Below are 18,228 nucleotides of genomic sequence, written 5' to 3' on the forward strand. Positions count from 1 at the left end.
CATTGAGGAACAATTTGACTGCACCAAAGCAATTTTAAAAGCTAAATAGTTAATTCAATCGAGTGGAGGAAAATTTAATGTTAATATAATGTCGAACTTAAAATATTTATAGAATGACTCATTGGCAAACTACTAAACTATATTAAGCATTTCAATCAAACTCGTTTTGTTTTTAAACAAATATTCATATCTCAGATATGATCACAGATTTTTCTTCTCTGGTCACAGATTTTTACAGATTTTTGTCGTCAAAACACAGATTTCGAAACGGCAACTCTGTTCACCAATCCAACTTTCCTAGTTGTGATGTTTGCGAATATTCGATAGAAATAAGTATAACGTTTGCATTTACTTGTATTCCATTTATTTGTAAATACATCAATCGCCTGGCGTCGTTCGTACTCGAATGAAGGTCAACGATGATCGTTCTGTACGCGGTAGTTTTTACACTGAGAAAAATCGCATATCTAACACCCTCACACTAAGATAATTCATCACGCTGCTAACGTCTCATCAACAATAAGCATATGAAATAACAAAGAATTTGACAAGGTTACTTTTTAAAAATTCGTCCCTTTGCATCTCTTAGTCTTCAGAATCCTCGCGTAAACCCACTCACAACTAATCCCTTGTCGCTGTCTACCGACCTGTTCAAGGGCGAAGATTGATAAATTGGATCACCTAGTGCCTCAGCGCTGTCATCGGTGTTCAAACTTAATCTGCTCATATCATGTGTGATATCCTCTATAGTAACGAAAGACTGACTATCGTTATCGTCCACATTACGTGCTTGGCTAGCTTGCAATTCATTCACGATAGTTACGCTCTCCCAAAACCTCACGAATAACAGCAGTCACCCAAGAAGCTTTGTTTGGGTTACTATAATCACGTACTACCACCCTATCACCTGGATGAAATACTTCATTTCTTATACCGCCGTAGTATTTTATCTGTGATTGCTGTTTGTCTAGTATATTTTTTTGGGCCGTTTTTTCTTCGCTGGATACGTTGTCTGTTGCAGTATACCTTGGATTCATCGATTCTAATGAGCTTTTTATATCCTTTTCAAGCATAAGGAGCGCTGGCGACATACCAGTTGAACAGTGCACTGCTTTTCTATAACCCATTACAAAATTGGCAATGATACTGCAAACACTTTTATTCTGCTCGTCCAAGTTTTTCAAAAGGGATGATTTGAATGTTTTTACCATATTTTCTGCCGCGCCGTTCGTAGCAGGATGGCCTGGGCTGGTCAAACTATGACGAATACCATTGGCAGACAAAAATCTCCGTACCTCCGTTGCAATAAACTGTGTTCCATTGTCACTCACCAACTCATCAAATATTCCAAACCGAGCTATACATTCAGACAGCTTGTCTAGAACAAATTGTGCGTTGCAAGTTTTGGTAGGGAATACTTCAACCCATTTCGACAAAGCATCCATAATTATCAGGTAAAAGAAACCCTTCATTGGCCCTGCGAAATCAACGTGGATTCTGCTCCAAACTTTATTGGGTGGTTTCCAAGGAATGAGTTCAGCTTTGGGCGGTGATGTGCTATGCAATAAACAGCTTGAACAGTTTTTCACAAAACTCTCGATTTCCAGATCAAGGCCCGGCCACCAAAAATTACTTCTTGCAATGCTTTTACTTTTCACAACACCTAGGTGAGAGCGATGTAATTTCGCCAAAACCTCCTGTCTTAACGTTCTACTACTCAGTGTCCACGCATAATGATGTTACGCTCTACCGATAATTCATTGATATATTTAGCATACGGATCACTTCGTGTTAGCTGGACTTTCTTACCAGTTAAAAACTTCAATACTTTCCGTTTCTTACGCTAACTTGCTCAACGATATAAAACCGCATTCGCTCGTGTTAATGAAATTGAGGTACGAATCCTCTTCTTTCCAAATTTTCCATGATTCCACTAGAAAACGAGAAGGATAATCTGCAACATTCAACTGCGACTTAACGTATCCAATGTTGTATTTGAAACCAGACAAGAAATTTGCCCATCTTTGCATTCGACTTGCTGCAATTGCTGGAATTCCTTTATTTGGATTGAAAAGAGACAATAGCGGTTTATGATCCGTTTGAATCATAAATTTGTTGCCCACCAGGTGCAAAAAAAATTTGTTAACACCGTATACGACTGCCAACGCTTCCCGGTCGATCACACTGTAATTAACTTCAGCTGGGTGAAGTGTTCTGGACGCAAATGCAACTGGTCGTTCAACTCCACTTTCTATTTGACTTAACACTGCGGAAACACCTACATTGGAAGCATCACACGTGAGAATCAGTTCAGCATCTGGATTAAAATGCGCCAACGTAATGTCTTTGCAAATTTCATCTTTAACACGCTGAAATGCACTACTCCATTTATCCGTCCATTCAAATTTTACATTTTTACGTAATAAATTGTACAGGGAACTCATGATATCAGCTAACCCGGCAACAAATTTAGCATAATAGTTAACCAGTCCCGCAAATGCTCTCACATCTGTTAGCGTTTTTGGTTCGGGAGCATCCCTGATAGCTCTTATCCGCTCATCCGTCTTCTTAAGACCGTCCTTTGTAATAACATAACCGATGAAGGTCACACTGGTCTTAAAAAATTCACATTTCGACTTATTCAACTTCAAACCCGCTTTTTCAAGGATATGAAAAACCTGCTCCAAGCGCTGAATATGTTCCACATCATCAGAACCAGCAACGATGACATCATCTAAAAAATTCGATACACCTTCCATACCGCAAAATAATTTTTCAATTTCTCTTTGAACAATACCAGATGCAGGTTTCACACCGAAGGGTAAACGATTCATCTGATAAACACCTTGGTTAGTTGAAATTGCACACAGCTCTTTAGACCGATCATCCAACTCGAACTGATTGTACGCTTTCGATAGGTCCAATTTAGAAAATCGAGCTCCACCATTGAGTTTAGCAAAAATTTCTTCTGCAGTCGGTAACGGGTGCTTGACGTCTTTCAAATAACGATTGAGAGTGACTTTATAATCGCCACAAAGTCTTATACTTCCATCTGATTTCACGACTGGTACTAAAGGTGTGCCCCAACGACTGCTGTAAACTCGGGTAATGATCCCAAGTTCTTCCATTTTGTTCAATTCCAAAGCGACCTGTTGTTGGAACTTATACGGAACTTGCCTTGGCTTCCTAAAAGTAGGTTCAGCTCCATCCAGTAGTTCCAATTTCACAGTTCCATACTGGTAGCGTCCCAGAGTCGACGTAAACAAACTTTCAAATTTCTTCAGTAATGACGCTTATTGAATTTCGAAACCAGTTGCTATGTTATTAACCATTGCTAACCGTAACCCAAACGCCTTCATGAAATTTTTTCCCAACAACGGTGGTCCTTCTTCTTCGACAACCGCGAACAAAATTTTTCTCACTTTGCCGTTATATTCCACTATTGGTGTTATCGTGCCCGCTACTCGCATTTTGTGTCCCGAGTACAACTGCAGCTGCAAGTCAGACTTTTCAAGTCGCCACTGACTGAATTTTGCCCTATAAAAGCTTGTTGAAATGACACACACTCCGGCACCGGTGTCCAATTCCATCAACATTTGTTTTCCTTGTACCTTAACCTCTATCTTTAACCAATCCTTTCGGTTCTCGACTATTGATAAGCAATGCAATTTGATAGGTTCACACTTACTTATGTGGTTCTGCTGCAGATCGATTTGACCCTCATCTGCGTTGTCATAGTTCGTCGCTCGGTTAACTACTCCAAGTTCGGCACTCACAAAAAATTCCCTTGTAGCTCGCACGCAGCTTGCAAATGTCCTTTACGATGACACTTTTTGCACGTATATTCCTGAAAACGGCAATTTTCTCGAAGATGCCCAACACGACCACACGCAAAACATTTCACGGTTTGCTTTCCATCCAATTGATCTGGTCTTCGATTCTGTTTTTGCAAGCCGATGGGCCCACTTTTCTTGCTATCCTTGAAAAATTGCAGCGGTGCTTCAGCCACCTCAACCTCATACTTCGAAGCTAGTTCTTGTGCTTTTTCTAGCGTGACCGTTTCATTCTCCTCGCAAATTCTATCGAATGCTTTGCCTTCCAACCCGTCGATAAATTTATTGACAAGATTGTGCTGCAAGTTTTGTCCAAACTTACAATTGGCTGCTAGATTCTTGATGCGGACGATCCAGTCATTTACACTTTCATGGCCATGCTCGTGTCTCTGAGCACGATAAAACGCTCTCCTTTCTTCGTATACAACAATGGGCGGAATAAAATGAGTAGAAAGAAGTTTGCATAACTCTCCATATGTTTTTTCTTTTGGTTGATCCGGTGTACATAAATCTCTCAGTAGTTTGTACGTCTTGGAACTAAGGTGATTAATCAAAACAGCTCTCTTCATAGCTTCTGCCACTCCATTAGATTCAAAAAACTGCTCTAGTTGCTCCTTATACATCTCCCATTCTTCACTTTCAACATCGAAGCTACGAAAGTTAGCCACTGCTTCCGCCATTTTGTATAAATGCTCTTTCACACTGATTCGAGTGAAAAATGATGTTTTACTTTACTTAACTGCAGTTATTCATGGATTTCTCGACTAAACTTCGCTTTGAGCCTCGTCGCCAATGTGATGTTTGCGAATATTCGATAGAAATAAGTATAACGTTTGCATTTACTTGTATTCCATTTATTTGTAAATACATCAATCGCCTGGCGTCGTTCGTACTCGAATAAAGGTCAACGATGATCGTTCTGTACGCGGTAGTTTTTACACTGAGAAAAATCGCATATCTAACACTAGTGTACTCTGAAATCATTCCTCCCACGAGATGGTGGTCTGAGTTGACGTTTGGGCCTCGGAAGGACCGCACATCGATGATATTTGAGAAATATCGGTCCTCAACCAGAATATGGATGATTTGGGAGCAGGCTTCGCCATTGGGGTATTTCCATGTGTGTTTCCGGATATCTTTTCGTGCGAAGTATGTGCTAAGATTATCATTCCTCTGGCTGTGGGGTAGTTCAACAATCTCAGGCCATTCTCATTGCTGGTAGCATGAAGGCTGTGTCCACCAATAATGGGACGGAAGAACTGCTCCCGTCCAACCTGTGCGTTTGCGTCTCGGATGACGATGTTTATATCATGTCATGGGCACTCTCCATATGTCTTATCGAGAAGCTCATAGAACTCCTCCTTCACATCATCGGGTACATTGTTTGTCGGTGGGTATACATAGATCAGGTTGTAATTGAAGAATCTGCCCTTGAGTGTCAACACGTATAAACGGTCACTAATGACCTGCATGATCTGTTTTTCTTGTATGACGAAACCAACGCCTCGATTACCTCTGTCGCCACCACTGTAATAGATGTTGTAGAGTTGTTCCCGCGATAGGATCTACCGCTCGGGACTCACGTTCACCCGTCTTCGGTCACCGCACATCCTGGATGGCTGCGACTTTTACTTTACGCAGCTCCCTGGCCACGCGTGCCGGTTCGAGTAGAGTTCTGACGGTCCAAGTACCGAGTTTCAAATCATTGTCTCTCTTCGTTCGCTATTATTAACACATTATTTCGCAGAATATCGATGTTTTCCCTTGTAAGCATGCATTATGCGAATATTTTAAATAGTGAGTATTTTAAAAAGTTTAAAAAAGGGAAATTTTTAAAAAGTGGTAAAAGGAAAGAATATTTTCCAAGGGCCTATTTATTTATTTATTCATAACAAACTTCTTGCAGTTGAGTAGGTCCAATATCGATAATATCTTGTTCCTCTACCTTAACTTCTACTTTCAAGTCCGCTTCAGCTGCAACAGCTTCGGACTTGATACGTTTGACGTTCGACTGGTCTGAAGCTGGAATCATCACAACAGGCAAAGAGGGAACACTTTTCTTGGGTCTTCCTCTTTTCTTGCGCTGCAAAGGAACAAGCAGGTCTTCATGGCTAGAATCCGTAATGTTGGTTGCAACTGCCGAGATAACCTTTTTCGGACGGCCACGTTTCTTATGCTGCTTAGGAGTATCCAGATCGCTGTTGCACAGCTTTTCGCTGTCTGCTGCGTCGGTAGTTAAAGTCTCGCTATCCTTAAGCTTGTCCTTGATTTTTCGCCGCACTCGCAGCTTCGTTGTAATAAACTCTTTCAAATGACGCTCCGCTCTCCGGTGGCACTTGCTGTGATTCGCTAGACTCTGAGCTTGTGAAAAAGTTTTGTCACAGAAAGCGCATTTGTACGCCTTTTCATTCCGGTGGATTTCCCAGTGTGACTTCAGTTGCTCAGGCAGTGTGAATTTTTGTGAACAGTGCAGACAAATGTAAAGACCGTCGCGCATGTGCATCAACTCAATATGCCGTTTGCGGTTACAAGCTTGCGAAAAGGTTTTGTTGCAGATTTCACACCTAAGGAACCGATATTAAAAAGTGAAGCAGTAGGTACAAGCATTGTGATGCCACATTTACTCACCGGGAATGCTCATCAATTTTATGAGCGCGCATATGCTTGCGCAAACGCGCGTGCGTGTGGAATTTTTTCGGACAAACATTGCAGTCGTACCTTCTATCGCCATGCGTTACCCAGTGGTTACGCAACTTCACATTAGTGTTGAACATGGCACTGCACAATGCACACTCGTATGTCCTTTCCACATGTTCAGTTGCGTGCTCTGCACGAAAGTGAGCTCGTTTTTCCTTGAGGTAGCAGAAACTCATATTGCACATCTGACAAGAAAATCTTTTCTCCTTGTGAACAAGCATGTGTCCTGTGATTGCGAATGAAAAGTGCTGATTACAACATACCGTTGCATATTTTGGTTCAACTTACTTAGAAGATCCTTTTTCTGAGGGTAGGTTTTATCACATAGATCACATTCATACGGACGATCTTTGGAATGAACTTGCTTTACATGTTTCGCGAGATTACCGCTTTCGCTAAAAGTTTTCTCTAAAATGGGTGGAAATAGTTGTTTTATTTTGTATCAACTCATGAACCCAAAAACAAACCACAAGTATCGCATTTGTATTGCTTCTCCTTTGCATGCGTTCGTAAATGTCGCAACAGTCGCCAGTGTTCTATAAACGTTTTGTGACATTCGTTGCACTCGGGAAGCTTTGATTTCCCGTGCTTTTCCAACCGATGTTTGGTGAGGTCCCAGGGCTAAAATAACACAGTTCAAGTTAGGAACATAGTACAACAAGAAACAGACGAGTACCTTAAAGAATCGCTCCGAACAACTGTCGCAATCTAGTTGCTCGCCGTGCGTTACTTTGTGCTGAAGCAAATTACCGGATTTGCGAAATCGTTTACCACACAGGTCACAAACATGGCGGTGCTCCTTTTTTATTGAATCCAACGTGATTACCGGATTTTTGTCACCTCTGGGTTCTTTTAGAAGCACTGGATCGGGAACATTGCGCAGCGTATCCAACAAAGCTGCTCCAAACTGGTCATCATCGCCAATGGGCTCTCGCTGACGTATCGGAGGCGAGCCATTTTCAGTTGGGTGTGTAGAAACGGCAGATTCCATGTTGGCTGTTCTAAAGAAAGAAAACGATATTTTTTACTGAATCTTTAAAATATACACTACTTGAAAGCATCTTCATTAATTTATTAATATATTTGCAATTTAATTGTATCTAATACGCTTTCTACATATTAAAATTAAAAAAAAAACCACACTAATAATGATAACTATCGTTTGTTAGATAAATGCTTAATTAAACATTAAAATCTAATTGGTATAGAAAGAGCATACAGTGTGAATAATGGTGAATAATTTTAAACTTTATTAAACCAAACTATGCACTATTTTTTGCAATAATCTGAACGAAACTTACCATGGAAAAGGCAAACTACAAAATCCTGATGAAAACAATCTGTAAAATTTACGAAACGTCAATAACTTTTGTTGTTGACAGCTGTTAACCAACTTATCATCGATATTTTCGCCGGTTTCGTTTCGCCCGTTTCCACACATCAAATTGTTCAACTCACCACGGCTGCTCGATGCCTCTTAGCTCGATGCGAAGTGTGGCGGTAGCGCCGGTAGCGCGAAAGAAATAGCTTACCTACAGCGACCATATCGCAGCAGCAAGCAAAACGGCACACAGGAGAGAACGGCTACTAACTTCTTCGGCGAATCAAAATGCTAGACGGCTAATGTTTGTTTTGGTTTGCTTCGGCCTTCATTAGTGGTGCTCACAGTGCTCTCTTGCATTTTTTTTCCGTTCACACGTAGGTATGAAATTTGCAAACATTCGCTCGGTCTTGGCTTGTGTACATACCAGAGAAAAGTCGGGAAAATCGATCGGTCGGTCAGTGTGAAAACGTCACCCACAGGCGACAGGATACGTGGGAGAAAGAGTGCAAAATTCCACCCAGGAAGAAAAACTTGGTAGCAGGAAGCAGGTTTTATTTTGCAGTTTTCTATCCGATGGAATCTGCTAGAGTAACATAATAAAAAGTGACCGTGCATTTACTGAAGAAAACTTGTTTGTTTCGGTATTCGTAATACCGTTGTTTAAATACTGTGAAGGCTTGACTAAACCGTTTGGGGAAAGAACAGCAATCGATTAGTGGGCGCATCCTGTGTACGAATGGTGATTGCGGTAAAAAATGAATTTTGCTGCGAACGGGGAAGAGACTGTCCTTCACGAAGCTGGATCATCTGTAAATAGGTAAACAGCTGCTATCCGATGACCACGATCACGTTACGAAACGGCTTCAGTCCAGCACATCATCATAAAGTAAGTTTTTTTTATTTTGGTAGATCGCTGCGCTGCAAAACAGCAGCGGAAATATTTTTATTTATATTTTGCATATTACGTGCCGATCAATCATACAAGAGAGGGTGTTTTTATTTGCGGCAAACAGTAGCAAACTTCGTCAAGTTGTTCTAATAATAGCGGTTGCACGGAAGAAACAGTCGGTTAAAGCATGTATCCGTTTTCCTGGGAACGGCCGTATGGAAAATTTACAGTTAGCTTCAGGCCGTACCGGCCGGATTTTCAGCTGCTGTCGTCGCTGTGATTGACACAGAAAACGCCCTTGTGTGGTTCTTCATACTCCCTCGCAAGGGCCCTGTGCATAGCTGGAACGTAGGTAACTTGAGTGCAACGGCGGACGTTGAGTGTTGTGTACACGGATACAGATGGCAGTTGGTATCGTGCAAATCCGATTTGATAAGATTCATGTATTATTCACGGTTTGAGTTCGAGCTACCATTTTGGCGAACGTCGTCTCTGTTCGCTCGTTCATCATTGATTTATTCATGCTGCCGTAATCCAACACGCACAGTATGTAACATATGAAAAAATCAACTGCGGAAGACACGTAGACTGATGGGACCGATGGGACGGCAAAAGGCGCTGCAAATTACATTGAAACGTACGAAAATATTGTGACATCACAATGAGTAATGATGTTACTGCGCTTATCGAAAAAGCCTCTGGAATGACAAACGAATTACAATATGATAGGTACATTCCAATAGTGAAAACACAGTATTAAATGAATCAAATGAATCGTTGTCGTTTTTGCCTCCAACGCCATGTGACATATTATCTCTTGTTAATATTGCTTTATTTGAAATTGATAACAAAAACAGCTGCAAATTTTAGCAGACTAGTAGTTCCGGTTTAGCGAATGCAGTTGTGTTTACCATCTTATCTCTCTGCTCAGCAGTTTAGGTACAAAAATATGTTTAAACCTTCAGTAAACCCGAAAAGTGAAAAACAAAATAACCTTGGTATTTTTTTGCCATTAGTTATCGGTGAGGGTTACTGAAAACTGTTATGATTACGATAGTAATCATAATTTGGCATCAAATTTCTTCATTTTTGTTGCATACGTCAACTGAACTAGACGTTCTTTCAGTATCAAGAATAACAGTCAATCGAATCTCTGAAAACTAAACAGGCCTTCGGAAATCAAGTATAATCAAGCTACGTTCAATATGTTTAAAGCTTACCGAAAATCGAACGACTATCAGGAAGAGAAAACTGGGTAGAACTTTACTGTCCGAACTTACCTCGAATAGAAAAATCTCTGTTTTGCCGTAGGACCAAAACTGAAACACGATGGAATCCTGGAAGCTGTAGACCCCGTGAAAGACCAGAAAGCACGTGCGATAATTACACGCTCGTTGGAACCGGTAAACTGTGTCCATGTTACGCAAAGGAAATCTTGGGGAACGCTGGAAATTTCAAAACTATTGTATAAATATTATGAAGAGAGATGCCTTCTGTACTCGACATTTGAAGCAGTCAGTGATGCTGACTGCTATTTCGATTCAAGAGCACGGTACTAACGGCGAACAAGCCTTCGATAGACATTGAAACCACAGGAACTGTTGTCCTTCAACGGCTAGGGGGTGACACCCGTGAGGAAAATTTTCATACGTATCAAAAAAAAAACTCGCGTAACAAAGAGTGTGTATAATTCCAACCATTTTTTACAAAATGGGTAGATTAAGTGCAATTGAAAACGAACGAAAATGATTTCACTGCAACCTGGTGGGAGTGACACCCAGGGGGAGAAGGGGTGACACCCAAATTTCCCGCCCCGGGTGTCACCCGGTCACGCTACGCCACTGCCACATATTAGGAAATGGGGTACCTGTGCAGTGCACATGTTGCACTGGTGGCAACGGGACGACGCAAAAATAGACTTCTCAAGTTGGAGCAGCTTGAGCAAACTGGAATTGGCAAAGCACATTGGTATGCCCAACGAACGAATCCCTAGATGTCTGGCTTCAAGAAATGAGACATCCCAGTGAAGCAGCATAAAAAAACAAGCAGTCTGGTGAGTTGAATAACTTTGAGTACTAATCAGATCATGGATTGCAGTGTCTGCGTAATGGGCGAACAATACCGTTTAAAAAAAGGGTTCCCGTGCAAAAGAGCTGCTAGAAGTAGTTCATTTCGATATCTGTGGACCGATAAAGATGTCGTCGATAGGAGGCGGTCGGTACTACCCAGATCGCAGATCGCGCCGGATGTTCGTATATTGACTGCGAACAAAATCGAAGAACGGACTTCTGAAATCATTTAAAAAATTCCATGCGCTAGTCACTATCCAAACCAGACAGGAAATCAAAGTCGTCCGAACCGACAAGGGCTTGAAGCTTGAAGTTGGAAAAGTTTGGTATCAAGCACCAGCGAACAAACGACTACACCCCTAATCAAACAGGCATGGCAGAGCGTGCAAGGTACATGTTATTCGAGGGAGGATTGCAAAAATCGTTTTGGGCCGTAGCAGTTTCAATGGACGTTTATCTCGTCAACCGTCCCTTATACGGATCTTCGGAGCGAAAGTAATGGTCCACATCCCGAGCAAATGTGTGGTAAGGGGGATCCCAAAGCATAGAAATATCGCAGGTGTTGAGGCGCGGTGGTTGACTTCCCTAACTGTCGTTTAAGCTGGAGCAAACTGTTGGGAGGACCAATCTACGAACCAACAGTGCACCACTTGAATGCTGGTGAACTCATCGTCTGGCACGTTCTGTAAGAGCGATGACGTCTACCGAGGAAGTGAACTGTCAGTCGACAGCAAAAAGAAGGCATCTCCGAGTCGCATATAGTACAATCCACACCGCGTTTCACCTCTGTACCTTTTGAGTTAAATGAAGATTTTAGTATATACGTTTTGTAAACCATCGCCCATTTATTACAACAAATTAGCGATGAGGAGTTTTAGTTTTGGACGCGGAAACTCCGTCGTTTCTTCGTCGCGATACAGTCAATTGACCAATTTTCCACTTGTTCCGCATAGAGAAGACATCTCTATGGATAAGTAGTGGAAGATTGTACAATGTTACTGAACCTGAAGCAGGACAACAGTCTTGTTGAAAAGCAGCAATCGCTCAGTGCTGTGATTGCCATTCTTAAAGAGCGGAATATCTGTCAACTGAGAAAGTATTCCGCAATTGCCATCAACAAGGTTTCAGTGCGATTGCAGATCGACTCTGCGTCGGATATTACGATCATTTCCGACGAATGTTGGCGGTAAATCCGGCAGCCTCAAGGAACAGCACCCTCCTGCAATGCCAAATCTACATCTGGAGAATCATTTGAGCTGGCTCTGAAATTTTTGGTGTGATGTAAACATCGGCGGAAAAACGAAGAGAGGTTTGTGTCGAGGAACCAAAACCCAATCTCGATCTTAACATCATGGGTTCCGACTAGATCGAGCTTTTCGGGTTGAGGGATGTTCCTATTAGTTTGTCCGGTAACAAAATTTTGTCGTTGTGCCCAAACCGAACGGTAGAGTCCGAATTTGTGCCGATTTTTCAACAAGCCTTAACGATGTTTTGGAGTCGAATCAGTGTCCGCTTCCCCTACTAGAAGACATCTTTATCTTGGTAAAGGCCGGAAGTGAGGTTTTCAGTCATATTGTTATTGGTCGACGCCTACCTTCAAGTGGAGGTGGAGCCGCGGAATCAACCTCATCCGAAACCAATACCCACAGGGGACTTTTGCGTTATACTCATATCACGCCTGTTATCAAATTTCATGTTATCTTTCGACATTATAAGTCTTCTGGAGCCAGATATTTCAAATATGTTATTTCAAAGATTATGCGTACCATAGAAATCCCAAGAATCACTACGAAAAAAAAACTCTAAAGGACAGACTTCATTAGCAACCACAAATTTGATTTCAACGAATTCATTCATTTTTCAGATTCTTTGTTTTAATTTAACTTACTCCTTCTTAACCCATTTCAGACAAGATTCTTTCTTGTAATGATGCGTCTAAACCTGAAGTTTCTGCTGATATGCTTGTGCTTCGCCGTATTCCTGATCACGTTCACCCTGTGGACGAACTGCGGCGGAGATCTGCCGTTCGCTCGCGCACTGGTGCCCAAGTGGAGTCATCGATACGATAACGGTTAGCACCACAACGAAAATATCAAATATCCGATTACCATTTTTTCGTTTGCAGATAATCAGCTAGAGCTGACGGAGGAAATCGACTGTGTCATCAATCAGGAGTATACGATCGGTTGCAGGCGTGAAGGCGATGAAGTGTACCTGCCGTTCTCCTTTCTGAGCAAGTACTTCGAAGTTTACGGTTCGCTCAACTCGGTGGACGGAGTCAAACGGTTCGACTGGTCCCATAGCTATGGAAAGGTTAATCAGCCCAAGGGAACCTACGATCCAAAGGGCATATTTATGTACTTCGAAAACTACAACGTTGAGATGAGGGACCGGGTAAAGTGTATCAGTGCCATCGAAGGCGTTCCGATTTCGACGCAATGGGAAAGCCAAGGTTACTATTACGCAACACAGATCGCACAGTTCGGACTGTCGCATTACAGTAAAAACCTGACGGAACCAGAGCCCAGGCGAAAGGCAGTGGAAGACGGTGACAAAGAGTTGGCGGAATGGAGAGTGCCCAGAAACAGTTCGCTAAGCAGATCATATGCAAAAGATAAGGACACAACGGTGGTACATTTCTCCACCGGTAAACACTTTGACAGTGCGATCACGCTCCCGATGGATCACGTTTTGGATTTGGTGTTGAGTGTGAATCTGCTTTTGCGACCGAACTCGAGCTTCACAGTAACGCTGCAAAATCGAGAAACACAAAAGCTGTACAATGTTATTTATATTTTGGCGGATCTGATGATCAGCGTGCAAGATGACAATATTTACTACGGTATTGGACACAACAATACGTCGAGCTGGCGAAGGTTAACCAGAGATCTCTTCGTGGATCTACAAAAGGGCCTTCCACAATATATCAACACTGAGAAACGACGCAAGATGCGTCGGACGGAGCTAAAAGTAGTGGAAATTTCATTCCTCGGAAACGGTAGCTTCGACAACTTAACGCTGTCGACCAGTGAACATATCAGTCATTTCTACGATGCCGCGGAGTGGTTCATACGGCATCAAGACCAAACCACTGGAGGGTGGCCTATTCCTGTGAGGAGAAAACTTGGTGTTGGTTTTGGCGAGCTATCCCGCGGATGGTATTCTGCAATGTCGCAAGGTCACGCCATCTCTTTGTTGGCTAGAGCGTACTATCACTCTCAAGGCGATACGCGCTACCTGAAGGCAGCACTTGATGGGCTGAAGTTATTCCGAATACCTTCCTACCAGGGTGGAGTGCTAGCAACTTTCCTGGGCAAATACGCCTGGTATGAAGAATATCCAACGACTCCACCGTCTTTTGTACTTAACGGATTTATCTACTCACTGCTGGGATTGTACGATTTAAACTCGACGGCACCCACAAATCTTTCGCATGAAGCAGCCGCCCTGCTGGGCCAGGGCATGATTTCACTGAAGAAGATGCTGCTGCTGTTCGACACCGGATCTGGCACCAGTTACGATTTACGGCATTTTACTCTGGGTAGGCCGGATAACAACGCTTTAAAAATCCTCTATCAATTCTAATGTTCAAATTTTTCTCAGGCATCGCACCAAATCTAGCCCGATGGGACTATCACGCAACGCACGTTAACCAGCTCCTGCTACTGGCCACCATCAATCCGGATCCGATGATAGCACAAACGGCTGAACGGTGGAAAAACTACATGCTCGGGAAACGAGCTCAGCATAATTAGTGCGTACTAAGTGCAGCTGTCGGATAACAACGTAAGCAAACAAATGGCTCTTCCTCTTCCTTCTAATGCCTTACACACACACAAACATACACAGCACGGCACCGACCGTGCGCGAAAAACAAATTGTCGACCTAGGGATAACAACATTTGATAAGTTGCAGAACCCTTCAAACCAAGTGTTCCCAACAACATTGTAATTAAGTTTACGATTTTTTTTTTAACGAACAATCAACATCAAGACAACTGTACATTCTAAGCTTTTTTCTTCATGAGTCTCCTTGAAGGCAGTCATCAAGAAAAGCATCCAGCGTTCATTGAAATTATACAAAGGGAACCAGTGCATGTTATTCGAAGTAAACAATGTCTACTTGTGCACAACCTGGAATAACAAGGTTTTCAAACGAATACGCAATGGAAACCGTAACCTAGTAGATTCACATATAGTAGGTAGCCTTTACACAGACACGTGGATATATAGAATATTAGTTTAGAAAATAAAAAAAACACTGGAAATGATAGTGATTGTGATTGATACTGTTGCCGAGATATAGGCATCTTCTGTAGACTTCGATGAGTTGTGTAACTATGGAATAGGTTTGAAGCAAACGGATGTACAGGCAAGCAGTTAAAATTTAAATCCGCTATTGGCAACCTGAATCTAAACTAGCTAACTAACAGCTAGCTGCTATGGACAGAAGACCACTAAGAGACTTACTTTCTTGCCGTCAATTGAAAGAGCTTTCGTTAATATTTATTTTTGTAAACGTAGTGCTGAACCAATGCAAAGCTAGCTATTATTATTAATTGTTAAGCTATCCTCGGGCACCTCCTGTTAAGCATATCATAATTTATTAACCGATCTGTTTTGATAAAGTGCAACTTTTCTAGGTGTAAGTTTGTTTTTAGTTTAAGCATTCTAATTTACATCTTATCAATAAGGCTAGGAAAAAGACCCTGCTGCGTAAAACAAATCGTTTATTGGTCGTTCATGATGCAAACCACAACTTTAGAGAGCTTGTAATAAAAAACTACAAAATATTCATTTTGAGGGATGAAAAAAATCAGTCAAAATACTTATAACACATTGCACAAATCGTAAGAATTGCTCGTCTAAGCAGACAGCACCAAAGGATGGAACTGTTGTGGGAAGTATGCTAATCGTTAGAGCTCGAGTGATTTGTTGTAGTAGAAAGTGTAGTGATTTTTCTACGGTGAAATTGAGTTTAAAACTATGAGAAAAAAACCTTTTGTAAAATTTGAAACTACTGTTTACTGTCTAATCCGTTTGTTGATTTTTATTACACAAGCTATACGGAAAAAAATCACAGTGAAATGTTCCTCCAAAAGTTTCGAACCATTCCTTAGTATAACAGTGAGAACTAGAGGGGAAAAAGTCTATTACTGCTATTACCACTATAATATTCATGAAAACAAATAGCAAGCTTTCTCGCTCGAATAATCGGTCCTTATTGCAAGTGTCACAACGCGCCGACCCTGAGAGCTCGCAGCATAAGCGAGTGATACTCGAAATTAAGGACCAACACAAAATCCAAAAGACTGTCGATAACTACGAATTACGTTACGTTCTATTCTTAACAGTAGAGTGAAAAAACGAAGCTTGAGTTTCCCTTCAGTTAAACTGATTCGGTAGCCACAGTAGAGACCGTAGAATGGTTGTTTATTTTTCTATAGGTTAATACTATAAATATGTTGTAGCTTGTTATATCAGAGGACAATAAAACTCTCTTAAATAATAACGATTGTAGAAACATAGCAAGTGTCAACAATATCCTTTTCTAAAAATGAAGCACAAAACTGGTAAACACGGCAATTTTCGATATTTCTTGCGTTCAGTAGATTTCGTGAAGAATGTATTATAGTGACCGGAAAATGCACAGTAGTTGATTGCCTATTGTAAGTACAGCAAGACGGTTGACAAAAGAAGACAGCATTATCACACTAAAAATGCAATAATGTAACAACATGCACGTTTCACTAATTACACTCAATTCACCGCTACACAACAACAGAAATAATAAGGACTGAGGGTGGCCAACGCTCTTCAGAAAGGGATAACAAACTAGTCGTGCATGCTCTTTCCGATTGTTTCGCGGCTTTAAACCGGTTTCAGTTAATCAAACCAGTTCTTCCTAGAAAGCTTTTCCCATCACTATACGACTACAATTAGTCCATCTAATTCCGACTACAATTAGCATTATCTGAACACCACCAACTATTGGTGGTGCTTTGATATTTTGTTTCCTTACCACCCTTCTGTAGAACATCGAACCACCTCAATTTTAACACACATAAACGATGGTTTTGTGTTACTAATAAACCACACAACATAGGGCTGTTTGGGTTCCTATAGATACTGAATAGGTACTAAAATGCAGAAACCGATTTCCAGATCAACCGAACATAGTCAATTGTAAACTAGGCTAGTAGTAAAAATGGACACTTTTTCGAAAACAAAAATAAATAAACCGAGATTTCTAAATAGTCAAAGAAGACAGTTTGTAACTTTAATATACGACCGGACAGTAATACATCTATACTTTGACTAATTTGTATTGCATTGTATGATTAAATATTACAAGCAAGTAAAAGCAGACACTTACATAAGCTGCAATAATACAACTGCTGCAGTGAACCCAAAATGTTCAAATCACTACCAAAATCATAAACACATGTCAATACCCATACAAAGATGAAATAATAAAACTGTAATGCCACAACCTGTTTTTTACATGTTTGCAAGGGAAAGCCTCAATAACCAGTGTCTCTGTTTCAAGTCCGGATCAGGATCCTTGGATCACCAATCAGGTCTCTGCCGTAAAGCGTTTCGAGTAACGGAGTAACTTTTTTCAAAGATAGACTTTTTATTATTACACTAGCTGAACGTTCCCGGCGATGCTCGGGATCAAAAGTTTTAAAATTAGAAATCATTTTTTATAATTCATTGCATTATTAGCACAACTCACTTCAAAAATATTTCACATCTTATACGTCCATCGTCACTTCAAGAGAACGCACAGAACGGAAATACTTTAAGAGAACGCACAGAATGGAAATACCCATATTGGATTGCATTTTGTGATTTTGGGATGTTTCACAGAAACTGGAAGTCGCCATTTCGGGATTCAAAATGACATATGGAGCTCGGAAGTTTCGCAAGTATTGAAATGGTTGGCCAAATACCACTTTAGATTATTTTCCTGAAACCAGAAGTCGTTATTTTGAAAAATGTTGTGTGGGGTCATCACTGTTCCGAATATACCACACTCGGGTGATAACCGGATATTCGTCAATCGTTCACAGTAAAACCTCTTTCTATGTAACTTTCAGAAGAAAGAAATCAAAGTAAGAAGAATTTAGCGTGACCATTCATGCTTAGTTCTCCTCTATAATCATATCTAAAAAGATAACATTTGAATTTTTTATAATGAAAATATTTGTTGGTGTCCAAGGAATACGTCTGAGAAGAAGTTAACGTTTTAATCCACATAACTACGTAGAAATTAAAAAAAAAAGAATAAACCAATGAAATGGGGCCTCTCCTCCAGCCAAATGTCCCAAAATCGGGTTTTAAAAAAAGTAAAAAAGTATTTCGTATACCGTAATGTTTGATGCTATTCACAAAACTATGAAAATATCAGAA

The 18,228-nt window shown here is 41.0% G+C and overlaps 2 protein-coding genes across 3 annotated transcripts; one reads left to right on the forward strand and one right to left on the reverse strand.

Annotated features, from left to right (window-relative positions):
• Window positions 1-5,691: 5,691 nt before the first annotated feature.
• LOC129722779 (zinc finger protein 883-like) lies at window positions 5,692-7,933 on the reverse strand. 2 transcript variants are annotated; one of them, XM_055676522.1, is made up of 6 exons: window positions 7,832-7,933; window positions 7,207-7,531; window positions 6,998-7,151; window positions 6,819-6,938; window positions 6,462-6,756; window positions 5,692-6,397 (listed from the first exon to the last, which is right to left on the reverse strand). In XM_055676522.1, the coding sequence occupies exons 2-6, from the start codon at window positions 7,519-7,521 to the stop codon at window positions 5,716-5,718; spliced, it is 1,566 nt and encodes a 521-aa protein (XP_055532497.1). In that variant the 5' UTR covers window positions 7,522-7,531; window positions 7,832-7,933; the 3' UTR covers window positions 5,692-5,715. The 2 variants fall into 2 exon arrangements, with proteins under 2 accessions (XP_055532497.1, XP_055532498.1); XM_055676523.1 differs by having other exon boundaries at window positions 7,207-7,526; window positions 7,832-7,930.
• A 160-nt stretch (window positions 7,934-8,093) lies between these two features.
• Window positions 8,094-18,106, forward strand: LOC129722778 (D-glucuronyl C5-epimerase B). The gene is made up of 4 exons (XM_055676521.1): window positions 8,094-8,740; window positions 12,721-12,883; window positions 12,938-14,353; window positions 14,416-18,106. Exons 1-4 carry the CDS (start codon window positions 8,690-8,692, stop codon window positions 14,565-14,567), a joined length of 1,782 nt encoding a protein of 593 aa, XP_055532496.1. The 5' UTR covers window positions 8,094-8,689; the 3' UTR covers window positions 14,568-18,106.
• Window positions 18,107-18,228: the final 122 nt, after the last annotated feature.

Source organism: Wyeomyia smithii, chromosome 2 (assembly GCF_029784165.1).
Source record: "Wyeomyia smithii strain HCP4-BCI-WySm-NY-G18 chromosome 2, ASM2978416v1, whole genome shotgun sequence".
NCBI lineage: Eukaryota > Metazoa > Arthropoda > Insecta > Diptera > Culicidae > Wyeomyia > Wyeomyia smithii.